The sequence below is a fragment of the Martes martes genome (assembly GCF_963455335.1).
Source record: "Martes martes genome assembly, chromosome: X".
Classification (NCBI taxonomy): Eukaryota; Metazoa; Chordata; class Mammalia; order Carnivora; family Mustelidae; genus Martes; species Martes martes.
Window position 1 is genome coordinate 1462970 of NC_137897.1, and position 17582 is coordinate 1480551.

A 17582-nucleotide genomic window follows, 5' to 3' on the forward strand; every position below is an offset into this window, starting at 1 on the left:
CGTTAAGTTGTAGTTTTCAGATTTTACGTCTGTCGACTGAGTCTTGTCCAGCGGGTCGATGGCATCTGTGACACCGTGAGCAGCAAATGTGAATAGACAGAAAATCGATACGTGCACGACGTCCTTGTTGTAGAGGCTGCTCGTGACAGGAGGCTATTTCTCTGCGCTGAAAATGCAATGTGGTTTTCCCCGCAGATCTCTACCCAAGGCCCAAACCGCCGTACCGCCCGCAGCCCGGGATGCCGGACGACAGTGGAAGTAAGCGTTCTCGGCCCTCGCGCTCCCTTCCAGCCTGGTTTCGTGACGCCTGCCTTGTCTTCACGGGGATGGGGGGTCATCAGGCTGCTTTTGGAATGAGGAGCAGCTCGCTCTGCAGGAAACGGAGTCGCACTCCTAAGCGGGAGGGGGCCGGAAGGTCGAACCGACATCACTCATTTTATTTCCTGTTGCTCTGAGCTCTGGAAAATCCCGCGTGCTCAGACGGTCTTGTATGTTCTCGTGATGCTTTTTAGTGATGCTGAGGACAAGTTCCTTTCCCGCTCGTTTGCAGGGCTCCAAATTATGTCCTGCTCATAAATCCCACCTGTGTGCACTGTGCATTACAAGTCATTGACCCTCCGTGTCTCCTTGGCCTCAAAAACCTGGCGGACCCAGTTCCCATAGATTTCCTAAAAATAAATAACTAAATAAAATAAAAGGGAACATTGTCAGTAAAGTCCTTGGCAATCCAATAGCACCCAAAACCTAAAACCGGACCACGGAGAACCATGTGAGGCTGGGCTAAGTCAAGGGCTTCCAGAAGCGTTCCTCACGCCCCCGTGCTTCTTTCCGACAGATATCTACCCAAGGCCGAGGCCACACCCACGCCCCCAGCCCGGCGGTTCTGACGGCGGCGGAGGTAAGTGCATTAAGACGGGGTTCAGGAACGTTGGGAATGGATGCACCATCCGTATTGACCCACTTGAAATTCTGTCCTCCATGGTGAAGTGACGATGGTTTTCGAACGCCCGGCAGCTGCTTTACTAGCAGTGAACTCCCATGTTGGGGACAGAAGACCCTCCCCCCTAAATCTCTCCATCAGAATGCACAGGCTCAACTCTGTTGGCTGGAAGGGTCTACACAGTCCCCCGTACCCTCCCCAAATCCCTGGCCGTGGCATTCTGTCTCCTCCACGATGTTCATGAGGGGTCATGATGGACACTGGTCTCAGCTCATGGATGTTTCTGGAGATGCCCACTTGAATCAAAATTCATGGGAAATCATGAGCTCTCCAGAGCCTCGTGACAGCTTCTTGAAGGTGCCGCCATGTCTTTGGTGGCTGGCCATTATTGGATAGCGGGACAGGTTTCCAGAAACTCCTTTCCCAGGGGTCCCACAGCTCTGGGCAGGGATCCCCGATGGAGCAATTCTTGCTGAGAAATATTGGACAGTTTAATCCAACCCCAGGATGGACAGCCGGGGTTCTCTATGCGGGTTTCTAAGAGACAGGACAGAGACCAACTATGGTCTCATTAATACAGGGAAGGGGAAAGAGATACAGGGTGACTACAGATGGTCTTCCAAACCCTGAGTAGGTCCCCTTGGAGGTCATCTGGGCTCCAAGTAGCTCAGTCCTATACGCACACCTTGGGAGGGCAGGGGGCATTGGAACTCTGTGGGGAGAGAAAGTTGTTTGGAGAGATGGGTGGGTCATGCAGACAGATTTTGCTAAAGGATGCTTAGGGCATCCTAAACCCCTCTACATGCATCTCTGGGTCCATGTCTTGGCTCTTGGGGACAAAGCATGCAGGTTTCAGCCATCTGGGAGCAGTGAACAGGTGTATGCCTTCTGTAGGGTTTTCCAAGCAGGTAGATGTCTTCCGTGCTGTTTTCCAAGCAGGTGGACGCCTTCTGTAGACTTTTTCAAGAAGGCGGATGCGTTCTTTTGGGTCTTCCAAGTAGGCAGATGCCTTCTGTAGGGTTTTCCAAGTAGGCAGACTCCTTCTGTAGGGTTTTCCAAGTAGGTAGATGCCTTCTGTTGGGTTTTCCAAGCAGGTGGATGCCTTCTGTGGGGTTTTCCAAGCAGGTAGATAGATGCCTTCTGTGTTGTTTTCCGAGCAGGTGGATGCCTTCTGTAGGGTTTTCCAAGCAGGTGGACACTTTCTGTAGGGTTTTCCATTGCATGCACATTGTCCAATGCTGAACTTAGCTGTATGCATTTCCACGGCATGAGCAACTGGCCAGCTCAGATGTGAGGGCTGGGGTCTCCATGGGGACCTGTGTCGCTGTGGGTAAGCAGGAGGCAGCTGGGAGGTGGGCAGGCTGCGGCTTGTGGCCAGAGCCGTTACACAAGATACACAGTTTCCCATCTGGTCGGTGATCACCGGCCATGGGAACTGCTGCTGCCTCCTGACACCCCCTTAGCACCCCACCATCCTAGGGCAACTCACATCCTGCGTCTGGGCTCTGCAGATAGGTTGGCCCCCACCTCTCAAGGCCCCGAGGTTTCTTCTGATTGCAAACACAGATGTCCCTGCAATGGCCCCAGTGGACAGGTCAGGCCCCCTCATATCAGCCTCCGTATATCAGCATCCCCAGAAAAGGGTCGGGACTTTCGGTGTCTGCAGAATGTTAACAAAGGGACTCACTGAACCCAAAAGGGACCTTTGGGGACCCAAGTGCCCATTAAATTTCTTTCTATTTTGACCAAAAAAATTCCTTAAAAAAGCTGGCTCAGGATATAAGCAACTTTATTCAGAAAAGGGCAGGAAAGTTCTGGGGAGCACGCATCACCATGGTCCTGTTTCCCAAATATCGCACCGGATCTCACAGGGTAAGGACACAGTCCAAGGACACTGTCCCCAGTTGAGACGATACTTGGCATTTGCTCAGGTTGTCCCCTGAGCTTCTGAACATCTGACTGTAGATCGGACATTCCCAGGACCCTCTCTGTGGGTTCCGTTCATTTGCTAGAGCGGCTTACACAGGTGCTGGTTTACCGTATGGGATTTGATGAAGGAGATGCACAAGCTGTTGGGTTAACAAGTTCATGGGGCGAGGTCTGGAGGGGTCCGGACAGGAGCTTGTGTCCCCATGGAGCGACGGGGGAGGCATCCCCCCTTCATCATGACCTCGACTGAACTCAGTCCTTTTGGGTTTTAGGCAGCCTTCAATCACATTAGCACAACTGATTAAATCATGGGTCCTTGGCATTCACTCATCCTGTAGTGTCTTTCCCATCCCCAGAGGTCACCCGTGACTTGATTGCAATTTGTGACCTGCTCATCACACGTACCGTGTGCAGAGGCTGGTTCTCGGCACGGGGGTGCGGTAGTCACCAAGCGGCATGGTTGGGGGGCAGGAACTAACGGATGGGACAGTGTGGGAGCTCTGGGGTCCCAGCCAGGGTGGAGGTGGTCTTAGCACAGGGGCTGAGACAAGAACCTGCATTCAGTGCAGAGGGCACGCGCAAAGGCCCTGGGGCCTGGGGGTCTGAGAGGTGATGGATCACTGTCTCCCTCTGCATTCTGCAACTCCCTTCAGCTCTCAGATCATAAGGGGCCCATCCATGCACTTACCCTCCCCAGGCTGCTGGACCACCCGTACGCTCTTCCCACAGGAAGAATGTCATCCCACCTGGATGGCATTGGGGACACACTGGGGGCAGTTTGGTCCCACTGTCCTGGCTTCATGGAAGGGGTCGGCCCCGCTCTCCATAAGCTGCCGATGGGCTGGGGTTGACTGAGCGCTGTCTGCACGGGGTCTGAGGGATGGTCTGTGTTCCACTCACAGGTTACTTCGGCAACACCGACCGGGATGACGGCCGCTACCCGCCCAGACCCAAGCCGCCCGCAGGTATGCCCATGACTTCTCTCACTAGACTGGGGCATGTCGGGGAGGCCTGGGTGCAGAGCTGGCCCCGAGCGGAAGACGGGGTGCACAGGGTGTCCGTGTCCCATGCCTCATCGGACGGCGTGCTCCGTGCACCTGTCCCCTCTGGAGGCTGGTGCTGTGGGTGACACTGGCCACGGGGCCGGTTGCACTTACAAGTGGTGGTCGTACCTGTGTACACATGTGTGCATGTGTACGTCTGTGTGTACCCACGCGTGCATTCCTTTATAGTCTGCACACAGCTGCGCACAAGCCTTTCTGCCGACACGTCTGTCCATATGGGTATCCTGCAAGGCGTATGGCTTTAGAGACACGTAGCTCTCCAAGGATCTCCACATTCACGCACCATCTCTTTATAGACATTTACAAATGCACCTGTCTGTACGCATGTCTCTGTGCAAATTTACTTATGTTGCATCTTTTATATACATTTATAGAAACATCTTTGCATGCCTATGTCTGTCTCTATATTCACTTAGGTATATGTCCCTTATATGTGCATGTACGTATCTACGTATCTCCGTATTCATGTATGGATACCTTTATCGACATTGGCATGTGCATCTGTCTGTATACGTGTCTCTGTCTAGATTTACTTATGCACGCATCCGTTATATACACTTACAGAAACATCTTTGCATACATGTTTCCGTATATCTTATATACAATTATATAAAGACGTTTGTGTACATACGTCCGTATATATCTTCGCTGATGCATATATCCGTTGTGTATGGGAATGCATATTTATGTCTTTATATTCATGTACAGATCCCTTTATAAACATTTCCAAATGCATCTGTCTGTACACGTCTCTGCACGTCGTGGCTTATGCACGTATCCCTGAGTCACATGCACAGAAACATCTTTGTATGCACATGTCTCTCTCTGTCTTCTCTTAGGAATATAGCCCTTAATATGCATGTACATATTCATGTATGGATCATTTTATAGACATTACATATGGTCCTTTGCATGTACATATCTCTATATATCTTTTCTTTAAGATTTTATTTAGTTATTTGACAGACAGAGACCACAAGTAGGCAGAGAGGCAGGCAGAGAGAGAGAGAGGAGAAAGCAGGCTCTCCACGGAGTGGAGAGCCCAATGTGGGGCTCGATCCCAGGACCCTGAGATCATGACCTGAGCCGAAGGCAGAGGCTTTAACCCACTGAGCCACGCAGGTGCCCCTGTTCTATTTCTGCATATGTATGTGGGTATATATATCTTCATGTGTATTCATATACTTCAACACGTACATGTGTATATTTTTATGTGTGTTTCTATGATTATCGCTGTACTTGTATGTACCTAAATACACCTTTATGGGTACATATGTGTGTATAGAGTCATGTTTCCAGCTATATGCTGATGCACATGTACACAGGTGTATGTAGAGGTTTAGTGGGACATTCTCTCTATCACGGGACTGGGACGCCTGCAGAGAATTTTTCATACGTAAACCAAAACGCAGACGGCTGGGACGGAGCCCTCTGCGGGCCTGGGCTCCAGGCTGGACTGCGTGAGGCTCTGTGTCAGGTACACAGGGTTTCTCCTCTGTTCCGTCACACATGACGTGTTTCCAAAGAGGTGAGGACTCGGCCCTGATACCTGGCCAAGGGGCACCTGTGTGGTCTGGACATGCGGGGTATGTGTGGCCCTTCTCTCTGCAATGCTCAGCACTGGGAACAAACAGCTTTGTCTTCAAGGTTGTGACCAGCCAACTGTAAAAATGCCTGGCCCCTAAGAAAGGACGTGCACGATGGGGTTTACCTGCCCAGTGTGCCCGTGTCATACATGTGCTTCTGTGTCAGGGTGACCGGTCCTGCTCGGATCTCTGTGCAGGACAAGCACACACCTGCATTCCCATAAGGCTCTCAGGGTTCATGTGTCCTCTCTGAAGGCACTGAGCTTGCCATGGGGGTCTGTCTTGGCTTGAGTTGTCCTTCCAGAAAGCTGTGACTTGAGGGAGGCAGCCTTGGACACGCCTTGGTGGTCCCCACTCTTTGCTACCCTGTGGGGCTCTGTTTGGAATGCGTCGTGGGCATGGCTTCGGGGCCATCACCAGGAACCCCGTGGTTCCCAGTAGAGCATCCCTGACACCAACGTTCTCTCCTGCAGGAGGCGGTGGGAGCTACTACCCCAGCAGCGATGGGTCCGGAAACACGCACGGTACGCCCGGCCCTCGGCCCCCGGTGCATGGTGGGGTGCGGGTCGTCTCTGCAGGGCTCCCCCTTGCATGGCCATCTCAGCCTCTTCCGGGAGTCTTGGGCATCGGCGCTCTGTGTGCAGGCGTCCGGGGTTCGGAGCCCCCTCCGAGCTGACCGTCTGACTTGGCCGCGTCCTGCTGTCCAGGGGCCCCAGCGTCCGGGTAGCGCGAAACAGAGTGACAGGCAGTGGCGCTTGCAGGGGGGACGACACTCAGCACATCGGAGACACTTTTTACCCCCAACAGAAAACACTTCACGGGGGCCGACTCCGCCATAAAGGCAAAGTCCGCAGGAGCGATTCATGGGTTCTTGTCTGCACTGAGCTGTTTGCCGTCAGATCGGCAGATCTCGAAGCCCTCGGACGCTCCCTGCTTCCGTAAGGGACGACTGGGAACAAAACGTCATCGTTGGGAAAATGAAATGCTACGGATTGATTTCTTTTTTAAATGAGATACAACGGACACATAACACTGTATCCAATCTAGGTGTATACCGTGGTGATTCGACATTTATTATACGTCGTGGCTCTAAGTCTGGGAACCTCTGTCCGCACACATAGTTACAAATTTTATTTTTTGTGTCTATTGCTACACATGGTTACAAATTTTATTTTGTGTGTCAAAAGCTGAGCAGGGAGTCGGACACGGGACTCGATCCCGGGACCCTGAGATCATGACCCGAGCTGAAGGCAGACGCTTAACCCACTGAGATACCCGTGTGCCCTGCCAATTTCATTTTTTTACTGTAAAAGGAGAATCTGAAAGACTGACTCCTTTAGCAACTTTTAAATATATGATATGGGATTGTTAACCAGGGTCCCCAGGCTCTCCCTGATGTCCCAGAGCTCATTCATCCCATAATTACACATTCATCCTATAACACTCCCCTTTGCCCAACAATCAATTTATGGATTAATTTCAAAGCATGATTTTTCTTCTCTGTTTGGCATCTGTTAAGGGTTTTGAGAATCGTAAGTGAACGGAGTAACTTTATCTTTTCCGTTGAAACTAATATCTGTATGGGGCATTGGGATTTTGGAGATGTGGTCCCATGAACCTTCCTCATTTCTGAAGGACACGTATTTATGCGACATCCTATGTTCCAGAGTAAAGGTGAAGCACGTTGCTCAAACAGTCTGCTTTAAGGGGCAGATCACTGTCACCCTATGGAACCTTGTTATCCTTAAAGACCCCCCACCTCCAAGCACAGTTACGCCCTGAGATCCCAGGGACCTAAGTGTTCAACATATGAATTTTGGGGACGGGGACACGGCTCAACCTGTTACCCCCATCCTGCACTGGGAAGAGGCAGTCCATCGAATGACCCGTCAGTGTTGAAACGGCACCTGCCAAAAACGCTCCCGCTTGAAACTTAACAAAATTGGCATCAAGCATTTCATTTGTCTTCTGATACCTCTGTTGAGAAATGGGTCTCCAGACGTGAGAAGAAGGTGCCAGATATCTTTCTGTTTCACTGGCCGGGATGACTGTGGTCTGTCCCCATGGCACGCCCCGGGCTGGCCTCCTGGAAAGCGTGTTTGCACGGGAGCTCAGGCCAGCCCCCAGTCTTGGGGCGCGAGCATGGTGTGTGCCCCATTTGCGACAGGCTCCAGAGGGCGTCCGGGGAAGCCATGCGTCCCGCGGGCTGACCTCAGCTGCTGCTCCCTGTGTGTCAGTGGCCACCCCGTGGTGACTGCGCTCCTTCCCTTTGCACGGGGAGGCTGGCCTGGAAGTTCGGCTTGTGCTGGTTTTCTGAGCGGTGTCACCAAATTTTCTGGGGGGTTCTCTTCCGTTTCACGTGCTCTTTCTGTCCTGCAGGAGGAGGGCGCTCTAGACCCAACTCTTACGGAAATAATTATGGTAAAGGAATTATTTCTTACGAGCTGTGTGCGGAGAAACTGTCCTTGGGGAGAACTAACACCCACCCCGTCTGGGCGCTGGCGGGAAGCTTCTGCTATTGTCTCGTCGTGGAAATGAACGGACCCGCGGGGTCTGATTCGCGTCCACACCTTTGCATGCCGTGAAAACTTACTTTCTCGCCAGGAAGTAAGTAAGCCCTGCTTGCAACTGAAATATGTGTGTGTGTGCACACGTGCATTCGTGTTCCCCTGTACGTGAACGTGTGTGTGCCAGTGTGTGTGCGTGCGTGCAAATGGGTGCGTGCCAGTGCGGACATTTATGGGCGAATGTGTGCATACGTCTGTCCATGCATGTGTGTGCGTTCCTGTGCGTTTGGCTGCACACACGTGTCTACTTGCTAATGCACAGGGGCATGTGTCCTCGTGTGCCCATGTGTGCATCTGTGTGCATGAGTCTGTTCAGGTGCACATGCATGAATGTGAGTGTGTGCTCGTGTGCATGGGTGGCGGCGCGCGTGTATGCACCCGTTCGCGTGCGCCCGAGCGTGACTGACTGCGTGCATGTGCACGGTGCGCCTGCAAATGTGCGCATACATCCGTGCCCTCCGAGAGTGAAAAATGCATTGCCTCGTCCCTACCTTGCCCCCGGCACTCACCATGGATGTAGCCACAGGTAACCCCTCCCGAGGCTGTGTCCGCCCCCTCCTCGGGGAGAAGGTGAGCTCCCCGCAGGCACTCGGAGATCCCCACCGCGGCGCTTCTAGCTGCTTCGAGCTGCCTGCCCAGCCTCTCCGCGGCGCCCGGCGGTGGAAACTCTGCTGGGCAAACCCATGACCATGTGTCTTCCCCTTTACAGGTGGAGACGGATACTCGACCTACGGAAACCCACAGGGTAATGGCTCCGTGCAGCCCCTCGTCTTTAATAAAAACATGCTCTGGGCGGGCCCACGGGGGTTTTCACGGACCAGTGGCTCTTCGGTGGGGAAACTCCTGAGCAACGGGCTCTTCCTCTCTGGGCTGCTCAGCTCCCTGGGGGCTCAGAGAAGGAGGGAGGAGGGTGGGTCTCGGGCTGGAGGATCCTCGTGGCTCCGAGCGCAGGGTGGGGCTCGTGGACCTGACCAGGTGCCACCAAGGGCTCCCGTGACTTTGAGCAAGCGCAGGAACAAGAAGCCCAGAATGGAAATGGGACGTTGGTGGGGACATTCCGCCCTTAGGAAGCGCCTAGAAATGCACTGCCCGCCCCAGAGCAGGTCCGACAACGCAGAGGTGGAGGCCAGGAGGCCCACGCTGGTCACACCTTGCTTGCAGAATGCAGCTTCTTAGCCATCCAGCGTTCCCGTTGAGGCTGAATGCGCTGCCCCTCACGCCGGGCTTCTGTGCGTCATAGATGCTCCGGGAGAAGGACGCATGGACGCGCTTTCCGGCCCTCGCGCTCCGGCGCGCGTGCACGGCCTCGGGGTAGCTCCTTCCTGCCTGGCTGTGTTGGTGTTGTGCGGACATCCCTCCCTTCCCTTCTCCTCTCGGACCCCAGCTGGGGCTCTGGAGGGGCAAAGCCCAAGACAGAAATCAAGGTGGCACGCAGGCAGTCGCGTCCAGACAGGGGGACCGATGCCAGACTGGGGTGAGGAGGGGGCGAGCGGTCCTTCCTGCAGACGGCGGCGTCCAAGCCAAGGTCCTATGGATTAGGGTTAGGGTTAGGCCACATACGCAGCCCAACAGCACACCAGCTGCTCGACCCACTCTGATACATGACACAGGTCGCTCTCGCCAAGGGACGCAGTGATTTCCTCTTTCTCAGAAGCGTGCACTTTTGTCAGGCGAGGTCCCGGGGCAGAAACCTTTCTCAGAGGTGTCAGGTTTGGTGTGTGCCTCTGGCGAGAGCGTCGAAGGCAGCTGTATGGGGTCACGTGTGTGTTCAATATTAATTCTGGTTCTTTTGCAAGAGTATAAGCACTGTGCTTCGAAAAAGGTACACATGCACCCCATTCAACAAATCCACTAAAAAGCGATCAAATGACTGTCATTTCCAATGCTCTGACTTGAACGTCCTGAAGGGGTAAGACGCCGTCCATAATCTCCAAATGGGGTAAAAGCACTCCTTGTTGTTTCTTTGTCTTTATTTTTATTTTTTATATATTTTTTAAAGATTTTAGTCATTTATTTGACAGACAGAGATCACAAGTAGGCAGAGAGAGAGAGGGGGAAGCAGGCTCCCACTGAGCAGAGAGCCCGATGTGGGGCTCGATCCCAGGACCCTGGCATCATGACCTGAGCTGAAGGCAGAGGCTTTAACCCGCTGAGCCACCCGGGCGCCCTCTTTGTCTTTATTTTTAATGTTATATTCCCCTCCCCCTCAACCCCCACCCTGTGCATTTAAGGTTGGGAAGACCCGAGCTGAGATTACGGAATAATTTGCAATGCTCGCCGCCCTCGCTGGCCGTATGCTTTCTGAGCCCGTCTTTGGTGTCTCCATCCCGCAGGTAACACGGTCGCGAAAATCGTGTCTCCGGTCGTGTCCGTGCTGGTGGTCACGCTGGTGGGTGCTGCGGCCGGGTACTGCCAACGCAACCGAATGAGGAACTGTTTGAGGACAAACGGCAAGTCTCGGGCTCTGTACAGATTCCTCCTGGCGCCTGTCGCTGGGCTGCGTTCTTTCTGGGTTCGCCCCATAGAGCGGCATCGCCAAAGGACGTGGTGTTCAGTTGGGTCTTCAAGGGGGAACGCTTTTCCTTTTATTTGCTTTTTTTTTTTTTAAGCAGCTTTGGGATCGGCAAGAGTGGGTGTTTCTGCAGTCGCTTGTGTCGACTGAAATGTTATGGGGGTTGCCATCAGCTGGGCTCATGTTGATCCTAAGGGACTCGGGAAATGGTTCGCTTGAACCTGCCGTGTTTGTCTTTCTCTCCAAAAATGAAAGTATGGAGGGATCGACTTGGAAGGTTTTCTGTTAATTTCGTGCTGAATTTCCCCCTGGGAAATGAGTGGGGGGCCGCTGTGGCTTTCTAGTTCAGGATTTTGTGGGGGGGGGGCATGTCCAGGATCCGAGGCTTGGAGAATCACGCCTCCTTGGGAGGTGAAGGTGGCAGGTGCTGGGCTGAAGACCCGTCTGCACGGAGGGTCCGGGGACAGAGAGGGGGCTGTAGGGGACAGAGGCGAGCTGAGGGAGTGTTGACATGTGGTCCCCACAGCAGACAGCCAGGGAGGACTCCATCTGGGGTGTGTGGGGTGCACTCACCCCGTCTCCTTTGTGTCCCTAAGGAAGCCCGCAGAAGGGTGTTTGAGGCAGGCTTGCAAAAATCCCAAAACCTGCCCGGGGCCTCCCTCTGCTGGCGGACGGGCAGTACTGACCAAATCCAGACATTTGCGGAGCTCGGGTCTACACCACACCCGCTCCCCACTCCCCACCCTACCCGTCCCCGAAAAGCTTGGGGGGAAACTGAGCCTCTGAAAAGCCCCTCGGATGCCTGGGCATTCGTAGATCATCACAGACGCACGGCGTGACTTTGGATTCCTCCTTCCACACGGATACCTGGGCATTTTGGAACTCATCCGTGTAGACCTAAATTGGGTTTTTTTTGGTTGATTTTTTTTTTTTTCTGGTGCCTGCGGGAATTTTGTGCTCAACACCTCAGCTTACCTTTCTTTTTGCAGCTGTTGGAGGTTTTTTTTTTTTTTTTTTTTTTTTTTTTTTCTGTTATTTTCAAGTACGGATCATGGCCTCCTTGTGTATCTGAGACGATGCGCTTTTTTGTTTGTTTTTTCTTGTTGTTTGGTTTGTTTTGTTTTTCCCGCCCAGAAGCTCTCTTTGCTTCTTTGGAGACTAGAAAAACATCCCGACTAGTTTTTCAGCGACTCTTTTTTTTTTTTTAAGAGTTTATTTATTTACTTGAGAGAGAGCAGGAGAGAGCCAGCGGGAGCTGGGGGAGGTGCAGACGGAGAGGGAGAAGCAGGCTCCCCGCTGAGCTAGGAGCCCCATGCGATGTGGGACTCAGTCCCCGGACCTTGAGATGATGATCTGATGGTTCACACTGAGCCCCCCAGATGTCCCCTCCATTACCTCTTCTTTAGGGATGACACCCCTGGGTCCCGTGCACACCACGTTTGCCTGCCCGTCTGTTAAAGCTAAGGTCCTGAACAGCCCCACTTTGAAGCCGCCACGCCTTCTGGGGACCCACTTCTGGGGCCACATACAGGGCGACAGGTGGACTGTTTGAGCGTGACGCTTTGGCTTTATTTGCTCGACTGCAAGTAATAAAAGCTCCCTCTTCCGAGGTTCTGAAGGTTAATGGAGCCCCATCCATAAAGGGGAGTTTGTGCAAAAATTAGCTGTTTCCCAAAAAGACATAGTTGGTCCGTTCACTCTTGATATGACACGCTGTTCCCCGTCTTCCCTTCCAGAACCAGCACACGTGTGAGGGTTTGGAGACCCAGCGGTGGCTTGGGGAGACACTCGGTGTAGACGGGCATGCCGTTGACCGCTCCCGGGACGCTTCCTTTCGTCGTCGACGTCACCTGCCGCCCTGACGTGGATTCGGTTTGGCCCAGAAAGCATCCCCAGTCCGCTGGACACGGTGCATTCGTGAGCATGACTGGGTTCCTCCTCGGGTCGAACGAAGATGATTCCTTCCTCTGATGGTCCGATCGCGCATGTGGGTAGATGCCGACTCTGACTTGGGTTCCCAGGGCTACCTCGGGGTGCAGGACGTGCATGTGGGTCACCCATGCTTGTCTCCCCAAAGCACAGTGCGGGGTCCCAGGACACGGGTGCCGTCTTCTTCTGGGGTATCAGGAACACCACTGGGGGTGGGGGGATGGTTTCCAGGAAGCTCTGGGGAGAAGCTTGGCCCAGGCTGAGTCTCCATCCGGGAGCCAGTGCCCGCCGGTCTGGCTCTTGTGGGATGCGGGATTCTCACCCCTGGGGACGGCTTCGACCAGTCCTCCCTCCCCTGCCCATAACCTGCACACACCGAGACTGAGTTCGGGATTGTGCATGCACAGTCGCTCGAGTGCAAGCCATCTCGGGGGCGGGAGACGGGGGAGGCAGGGGTGGGGAAAGCGGCCTGGGGATGCTTTTCCTTTTCCTGTGAAATCTTAGGGTTTCGGGATTTCTGGGAAAACAGGGGACGGCGATCGCGATGTGTGTCTCTTGACTGTCCTCTGTATCAGTTTCCCTCTGATGCCCTGTAGGTTCTGTCCTTTGTGCGACGCCATCCTTTTTCTTAGTGTATGCTTTTTTTTTTTTTTTAAAGACCCGTAATAGGAAACCTTAAATGTTCAAGCATCTGAAATGCGGACTAGCTGTTTGCTTCTATTTTACTAACATTTTGGGGGAAAGGAAAAAGGACAGTTGGGGCTTATGGGTATAGTTTCATTCGACTTAGGTACATGCCTAGAGCACTTTTGGGCTTTGCCCTAAATATCAGAATAAAAACTAATAATTAAAGTCATGGAGAGGACCCAGAAAAATCCTAAACACGCAGGCTTTGCGCTCGCCATCGTGGATTGGGAGCTAGGTCTCCATCGAGGGGGTGCCGAACGCAGAAAGCCCTAAAGAGAGCTTTCCAGAAACCAAACGGAATTTGCAGCCAAGAATCTCGATGTGGGGTCTCGCGTCTGGGATTCATGGGTGACTGGAGCCGTTTCAAGACGGCAGCCCGAAATTCCTCCCGGGACGGGAATGTCCTCGCGCGCTAGCTTTCCTGGATGTGAGTTTCGGTGCTGGGTTTCTCGAGACGGGGGTTGAAGGCGCGTGTGAATGCGTGTGGGCGTGCATGGACACACGTGTTTGCACCTTTGCAATCAGACCGACACGCCACGGAAGCATTTATAAGGACATACATCCCTCTAGTTTGGTTTTTTTCTTCTGTACCTGTCATATATAAATTTTCATCACTCTAAATAAACGTAAAAGAAAAAAAAATGCCCTGGTTGGCTTGTCGTGTTCTTGCTTTCTGTAATTCCCACCCACAGAGAGGGGACAGCACAGGGTAGATCCATGACTCACAAAGCTGTCTACACAGCGTAGCAGGCAACGCATCAATGCAATCCTGAGCGGGGTTGGGTGTCTGTTAGGGGGTGTGTTTGCGTCCGCTGCGCTGTCTGCCCTGTTCCGAGGGTCACGGCAGGTGTTTGGGGAGGGGGTGGGCACCTGTCGCCTTCCCGAGGAAGACGTGTTGTCGTCGGCACCATTTGAAATAGGTTGGATGGTGAACACGTGAATGCGGTTACGGGATTGGGGGATGAAAATCACCCCAAGTGTGGGGCATCTGGGTGGCTCTGTTGGTGAAGCGTCTGCCTTTGGCTCGGGTCATGTTCCCAGGGTCCTGGAATCGAGTCCCGCACGGGGCTCCCCGCTCCGTGGGAACCCTGCTGCTTTGTCTCCCACAGCCTGCTTCTGCCCTTGCTTGGGCTCTTTCGGTCTCAAATAAACAAATGAAATTTTTAAAGAAAGAAAAGAAAATCACCCAACTGACCAGCAGAAACGGGTTAACGTTCAGCCCAGTTAGAATAAGCAAGTTGGAATCATCAGCCGTTGGAGGCCGAGCTTTTGCAGGGGACAGGGTAGGGCTGATATATAGCAGAAACATTTGATTGATTGATTGACGGATGGATGGATGACTGAGGTATGGCTGACCCAAGGTGTCAGATTAGTTCCCAGCGGGGAGCATATGTCCTTAAAGAACCCCCCAGGCCACCAGGAAGGGTTAGGGTTAGGGCGAGAGGACGGCGACCGCTACGGCATCTGTACTTTTATTTCCATTTTCCTGCGCACGCTTGGAAAGCACTTCAGCTCCCCTCCCCAGGCGAGTATCCGTGGCCCCAGACAAGGCTTTCCAGGGGCGGAGGGCGGAGGCGTGGTCCCAGCCGTTGCTCTGTGACTTGTAAAGCGGAAAGACAAAGTCACTCACACACACACACACACACACACACACACACACACACACAGCCGAGTTACCACGTTGGACTGGTCGCCTGCAGCAGCTCAGACTCTGACCTTATTTGGAAGGAGAGTCTGCAGAAGTCACCAGCTGAAGTCATCCCGGAGGACGGGGGGCCTCACCCCGTGGGGCTGGCGTGTCTGCGCGAGCGGGGAGACGTGGACCGAGACATGCACGCAGGGAGAATGTGGTGCAGAGCTCACAGCGGAGCAGCCAACCACCGAGGGCCGGCCAGAAGCTGGGCGGGGGACCGGAGCATTCCGTCCCCTACCATCTTCTGATGGGGTGCATCCCTGCTCTGCCCAGACCCTGGGCTTCTTGTCTCCAGAACTGAGGGACACAGAGAATCGGAGTCTGCGGTCGAAGCCGCTGGGTTTGCAGAACTTGTCAGAGCCGCCGGAAGAAATGCATGAGTCCGTGACTACGTGCTGGGTATGTGTGTTCCTAATTTACAGGAAAGGACAGGGGGACTCATGGAGCTTCCGGAGGGACGTCGCCGTGAGACTGGTCGGCATTCGTCTCCGGACACTGAGGCTCCGTTCACGAGTTCACGGGCTGCCTCCTGCATTCCGAGCTGTGCAGCCTGAAGCAGGTGAATCGACCTCTCTGGGCGTCCAGTTGCGCCCTCTGGAGAGGGGGCATCATCGTGGGCACTGCTTACCCCACATGGTGCAGGTCCGTGAGCTGATGTGTGACAAGCATTCCCGGTCGGGCCTGGTGCATAGTGACGGCTACAGGTGCAATGAGGGGGAAGAGATACAAATAAACTTTTTTTTCTTAATATAAGTAGAATTAGGCTCATTGCAATATTTAGGATCTTTCTTAGACTCAGGTAAGAAGTTGACATCAGGAAATCGAAACTGCAGACACTAACTAAAAACACAGAGTGTTCGAGAATGCAGGTTCCCCCCTAAAAACCTGTTCTGTTTTCAGAATCCACAGGGCTGTAGCGCGGTGCAAGCCTTCCCAGATGAACTACACTTCCCAGCAACCTTTGCAGGTCCCTAGGGTCATGTGACAGCTCCGGGCCAATGGCATGCCACCTCGGTTTCTGGGGCAGCAGGACCGTCCAGTTTCCCCAGGCTCAGCACCGGTCAGCATGACCAGCATCAGGAGTCCATGTGGGTTTGGGGAAGGGGCTGCTGCGTCACCACCCGGTTGTCCTGATGGAGGGAACTTTCTCCTGTGGGTCCTCATACCCCACCCATAAAAGGGCATCAGGTTCCAGGGTTAAGACCACAAAATCCCGGGGAACGAGCTTGGTGAGTGAGTTAACTGGTCTGCACCATGCTCGCCGAGGTCCCCGAGAGATGGGACCTTCACTGTCCTCGCCACCAGGAAAGAAACAGTTAACTGTGTGCAGGGGAGGGAGGTGTTAGCTACCGTGATGGTGGTCCTCCCGCCACAATGTCTGTCATCATGGTTCACACCTGACACTGCCAACACGGTGCACACCTGACACTCCCATCACCGTGCACACCTGACACTCACATCACCAGTCACGGTGCACACCTGACCCTCCCATCACGGGGCACACCTGACCCTCCCATCACGGTGCACATCTGACACTCCCATCACGGTGCACACCTGACCCTCCCATCATGGTGCACACCTAACACTTCCATCACCGTGCACACCTGACACTCCCGTCACGGGGCACACCTGACCCTCCCATCACGGTGCACTCCTGACACTGACATCACCGTGCACCCCTGACACTCCCGTCACGGAGCACACCTGACACTCCCATCACGGTGCACACCTGACCCTTAACGGAAGGCTCTACGTCGAGGCTCTGAAACCCTCAAGCTGGAAAATAAAAACAAAGAAAAAAAAATCCACTTCTGATGTCCCCACAAGCATTTTTCCTTGGAGCATGGGGGCATCCCCACGCACAGGTGACGTTGGCGTTGTCTTTGCACAGACGCTCCTGTTTCTTTCTGTGGTACATTCACTAAAAATGCAATATTTTGCGGTAATTCATTACATGTAAGAATTACATATACGCGATATACAATATATACACAATGTATCTATATACAAACACACAAAATGCTGTACGAAATAAAAAGACAGAAAACCCCTATATAAACACAGGCACATTCTATATAATTTTATATACATATGGATGCAGTTTACTGATGGCTTTATGTGCGCCCTGACATTTTGAGATGCGTGATAGCGATAGGGAATCCGACGTCCAAATTGCGTTTTTGGGGGGTTTTTTCCTGATTTCTTAACAGGGGATGTCTGGGCAGCATTATTGTGTCTTCTATCAGATAATTCAGTGGAGATCGGGTTGCTTCTTGTTCCGGAGAATCCGAGCTTTTATGTGACCACATTCATCATTTTCTTGAATTTCTTCCTTGTGATTCGTCACCGGGTCTCATGCATTTGTCCCCAGTTTCAAGGACACAGCGTCCGTAGCCGCGTGACGTCTATCTGGAGCAAGGATTTACTGACATTGTGTTTTCTTATCGAATTTACTCATTTCTTGTTGGCATCCTTGGGGTTAGAAAAGCAGCTTTAGGTACCATTGAAGATGGGAATTTCCATTCACACCATTAATTTTCTAGTACATGTGAATCTCCATTCAGTTGGGTCTTGATTTTTTTTGTTGTTGTTTGTTTATATAAATCCTAGTCAGAAACCCAGAATCATAGCAAATAATAATAATAATAATAATAATTTTAAAAATACCCAGAAAC

The 17582-nt window shown here is 52.9% G+C and overlaps 1 protein-coding gene across 2 annotated transcripts in view; it reads left to right on the forward strand.

Moving 5' to 3' along the window:
• Nucleotides 1–13842, forward strand: part of XG (Xg glycoprotein (Xg blood group)) — a 30510-nt gene extending 16668 nt beyond the window's left edge. The window contains exons 5-12 of one of the 2 annotated variants that reach the window (XM_080795745.1): nucleotides 196–258; nucleotides 836–898; nucleotides 3772–3834; nucleotides 5993–6043; nucleotides 7899–7940; nucleotides 8796–8831; nucleotides 10420–10536; nucleotides 12335–13842. In XM_080795745.1, the coding sequence (XP_080651871.1) occupies nucleotides 196–258; nucleotides 836–898; nucleotides 3772–3834; nucleotides 5993–6043; nucleotides 7899–7940; nucleotides 8796–8831; nucleotides 10420–10536; nucleotides 12335–12351 (452 nt within the window). In that variant the 3' untranslated portion in view covers nucleotides 12352–13842. The remainder of the gene's footprint in view (nucleotides 1–195; nucleotides 259–835; nucleotides 899–3771; nucleotides 3835–5992; nucleotides 6044–7898; nucleotides 7941–8795; nucleotides 8832–10419; nucleotides 10537–12334) is intronic. The other variant, XM_080795746.1, reaches the window with a different exon arrangement.
• Nucleotides 13843–17582: the final 3740 nt, after the last annotated feature.